Source organism: Cucurbita moschata, unplaced genomic scaffold, assembly GCF_002738365.1.
Source record: "Cucurbita moschata cultivar Rifu unplaced genomic scaffold, Cmos_1.0 Cmo_Scf00029, whole genome shotgun sequence".
NCBI lineage: Eukaryota > Viridiplantae > Streptophyta > Magnoliopsida > Cucurbitales > Cucurbitaceae > Cucurbita > Cucurbita moschata.
The window spans coordinates 688,169-691,387 of record NW_019268545.1 but is presented as its reverse complement, the minus strand read 5'-3'; the positions used below and the strand labels follow the sequence as shown (position 1 = coordinate 691,387).

Below are 3,219 nucleotides of genomic sequence, written 5' to 3'. Positions count from 1 at the left end.
ACAATCAACCCATTCTTATGGTTTGGATTGGGTACTCCAAATTGGTCGAACTATCGACTCATATGAACATCTCTAAAATATACGACTACATTTATTGTAGTTAATATTATAAATTTAAATATAAATCAATTGATTATTACATCAGTAATTGACGTTCATGTATTCACTAGTGATATATATTACGATGTAATGTAATTATTTAAATTATAAATTTATATAGACATTTAAATCTTTTATTTTCATATAATTAAAGGGAGTTTTTAAGTTAGAGGTTGGGGGTTGAGTCACACAGCTTGTAAAAATGTGACCTTTTTTGTGTGTTATGTTTGGAGAAAGTGGATAGGTGAGATGAATCTTGTGAGTCTCACTGTTGTTTGATGTCAAAAAAATAAATAAATAAATAAATTTTTTTTTTATATAAATATTCTTTTGGAAATAAGGAAACATACTAATTTAATAATATAATCCGATGAAACTTTATATGTTATATTCCGATAAATTCGATGTTCTTGATAAGATTAAATGAATGGATCTATAAAAGAAAAATTATATTATGAATGGATAAATGATTATAGGATGAAGGTCCAACATGTTAGGTTGATATCAACAAATTAAATTGTACAATTGAAGAAATCTTAAAAAAGAACTTAGTTAGATCCACCGTTCCTATCGGAGTTTTGAGGAGCATGTAGTCAACTTAATCAGACGTACTCGAGGGTGTTTGTCTGATCCTACATCGGTTGGAGAGGAGAACGAAACATTTCTTATAAGGTGTGAAAATCTTTCCTTAGCATACGCGTTTTAAAACCTTGAGGAGAAGCTTAGAAAGTAGTAATTCGTTTGGATTTTTCTTATTTCTAGGATTTAGTTTGTAGCTTGTATTCTATTTAAACGTTGTGAAGATTAATGAAGATTAAACTTTCAATCCCACTTTTGTTTCTCATTCTTAACCTGGTATCAGAGCTTCTCATAGTATAGAGCATAATTCTTAACATGGTATTTGAGTAGGAAGAAAGGAAGAATAGAAGAAGAGTGAGTCAGAGCACGAGGAAGAGGAAGAACATAAGAAAAGTGATAGAGATCCGGAACATAGGACGATGGATGAATTTGGATCACCTTCTACTAGGTATATCATTCTTGTAAGCCCACGTCTCGAAAGTTTTAATTTCTGGTCTCTATTGCGATTGTCCCTGATTGCGCACCGCAAATCATCAATATTTTCCCTCTCAATAATAAAATCAAGAACTTGATGTTTAGATTAGTGCATCTGCATAAACCTCTTAAGTGATTCAAGGAGAGCACCGATCTTGATGTTCTTAAATATCAAAATTTCTTTTTGGTAGAATCAGCCTTGATTAGCTAACCGGGAGAAGTTGAAACTGTGATTTCTTATCCTGCTCCGAGATTTTAAATAGACATCTCTATTTGGGAATTTCCGATATGATTTGAAGTGGAGCCTACATATTAATTTAATTTTATAGTTATTTATATTAACTTAAACTTGAAAGTGTGCGAGGAGAGACAAGGGAAGTAGAAAATTCTCACTTTTGAAGGAGTATAAAAAAAAGAGCCATTTGTAGCCCATATTCTATTCCAAAGCCTTTTTAAGAATATAACGACTTAATGACAGAGAGTATACCTTGAAACAGAGTACACCCTTTATTCGATACATGAGTAAATTTTAATTATTCTTTCGAGGCTAGCTTGTTCGAAATTTGAGGACTCTATTGATATGGTTAGATTTAGGGCACGACTCTGATATCATGTTAAAAATCACGGATCTCCAAAAAGCCTCATACCAATAGAGATGCATTACTTATTTATAAACCCATGACCATCCTCTAAATTAGCGAACGTAAGACTCCCTCCCAATAATTCTCAACATGTTTAAGATAGAGTTTCCCATCCCGAGTCTACAGGTTAAATAGATATCTCTACCTATATATAACTGTTACCCATATTTTAACTTTTTGGTGTCGTGTCATTAACGATACAAAATTCCTCCCGTATATCATGTCGAACAATTTCTCCTATAAAAGAATGCAAACAAAACAAACTCAACCCAAACTAGTAAAAGAAAAAAATTAGAAGAGGAGAGAGATGAGCTCATTTGGTATGGTAGAGAATCAAAAACCTCATGCAATGTTGGTCCCACATCCAAGCCAAGGCCACATAACTCCAATGCTCAAGCTCGCAAAGCTCCTTCACCACAAAGGCTTCCACATAACCTTCGTCAACACACAACATAACCACAGCCGCCTCCTCAAATCCCAAGGCGCCAACTCCTTAGACCGCTTGCCCCACTTTCAGTTCAGAGCCATCCCTGATGGCATGCCATCGTCTGATAGCGACGACGCTGCCCAAGATGTGCCCTCACTCTGCTATTCCATCTCCCACAACTGCTTGGCTCCACTCTGCGATCTCATTTTAGATATCAACTCAAATTCTAGCCATGACCTTCCCAAGGTTTCTTGTATTATTGGTGATGGGATCATGACTTTCACCGTTGTTGCTGCTCGTCGCTTTCGGATTCCTATCGCCTCGTTTTGGACCGCCAGCGCTTGCAGCTTCCTTGGATATATGCAGTATGACAAGCTTGTTCAACTCGGCTTGGTGCCTTTCAAAGGTATGAAAAATCATATACATATATAGATATATATGTTAGATGAACACGACTCTCCACAATGGTATGATGTTGTCCACTTTGAACCTAACCTCTCATAGTTTTGGTTTTGGGCTTTTTCGGAAGGCTTCACACCAATAGTAGAGAGAATATTCTTTAATTATAAATTCATGATCATTCTCTAAACTAGTTCACGTGGACTTTCATCATCCAACACTATATATATATATATATTTTTGGAATCTATGTTTAGAGTATTTTACTTGAGGAAAGAACAAAAATTAAATTAAAAAAGGGAAGTGTTAATCATAACTGAATTTAAAATAGAATGGAATTTGATTCGAAGTACACAAAGATTATAATAATATTTTAATTAATTTTTTACTAAAATATTCCTCAGTTGAAACAATTTTTTAATGGTAAAATTTAAGAATTAAATAAAATATTCGTTACCTTAGTAGTCATGGCTAAATTAATAATAAAAAAAAAAGTCTTTAAAACTTTATATTTTCTTTAAAAAAATATCAATAGACTTAATTTAAAAAATTATATAAAAAATATCCTTAAACATAAAAAAAAAAAAAAAAAAAAAAAAA

General features: G+C 33.0%; 1 protein-coding gene across 1 annotated transcript in view; it reads left to right on the top strand.

Annotated features, from left to right (window-relative positions):
- The first annotated feature begins 2,078 nt into the window (after window positions 1-2,078).
- LOC111464011 (7-deoxyloganetin glucosyltransferase-like) overlaps window positions 2,079-3,219 on the top strand; it is a 3,009-nt gene continuing 1,868 nt past the window's right edge. The window contains exon 1 of the mRNA XM_023108059.1: window positions 2,079-2,626. Within this exon, the coding sequence (XP_022963827.1) occupies window positions 2,101-2,626 (526 nt within the window). The 5' untranslated portion in view covers window positions 2,079-2,100. The remainder of the gene's footprint in view (window positions 2,627-3,219) is intronic.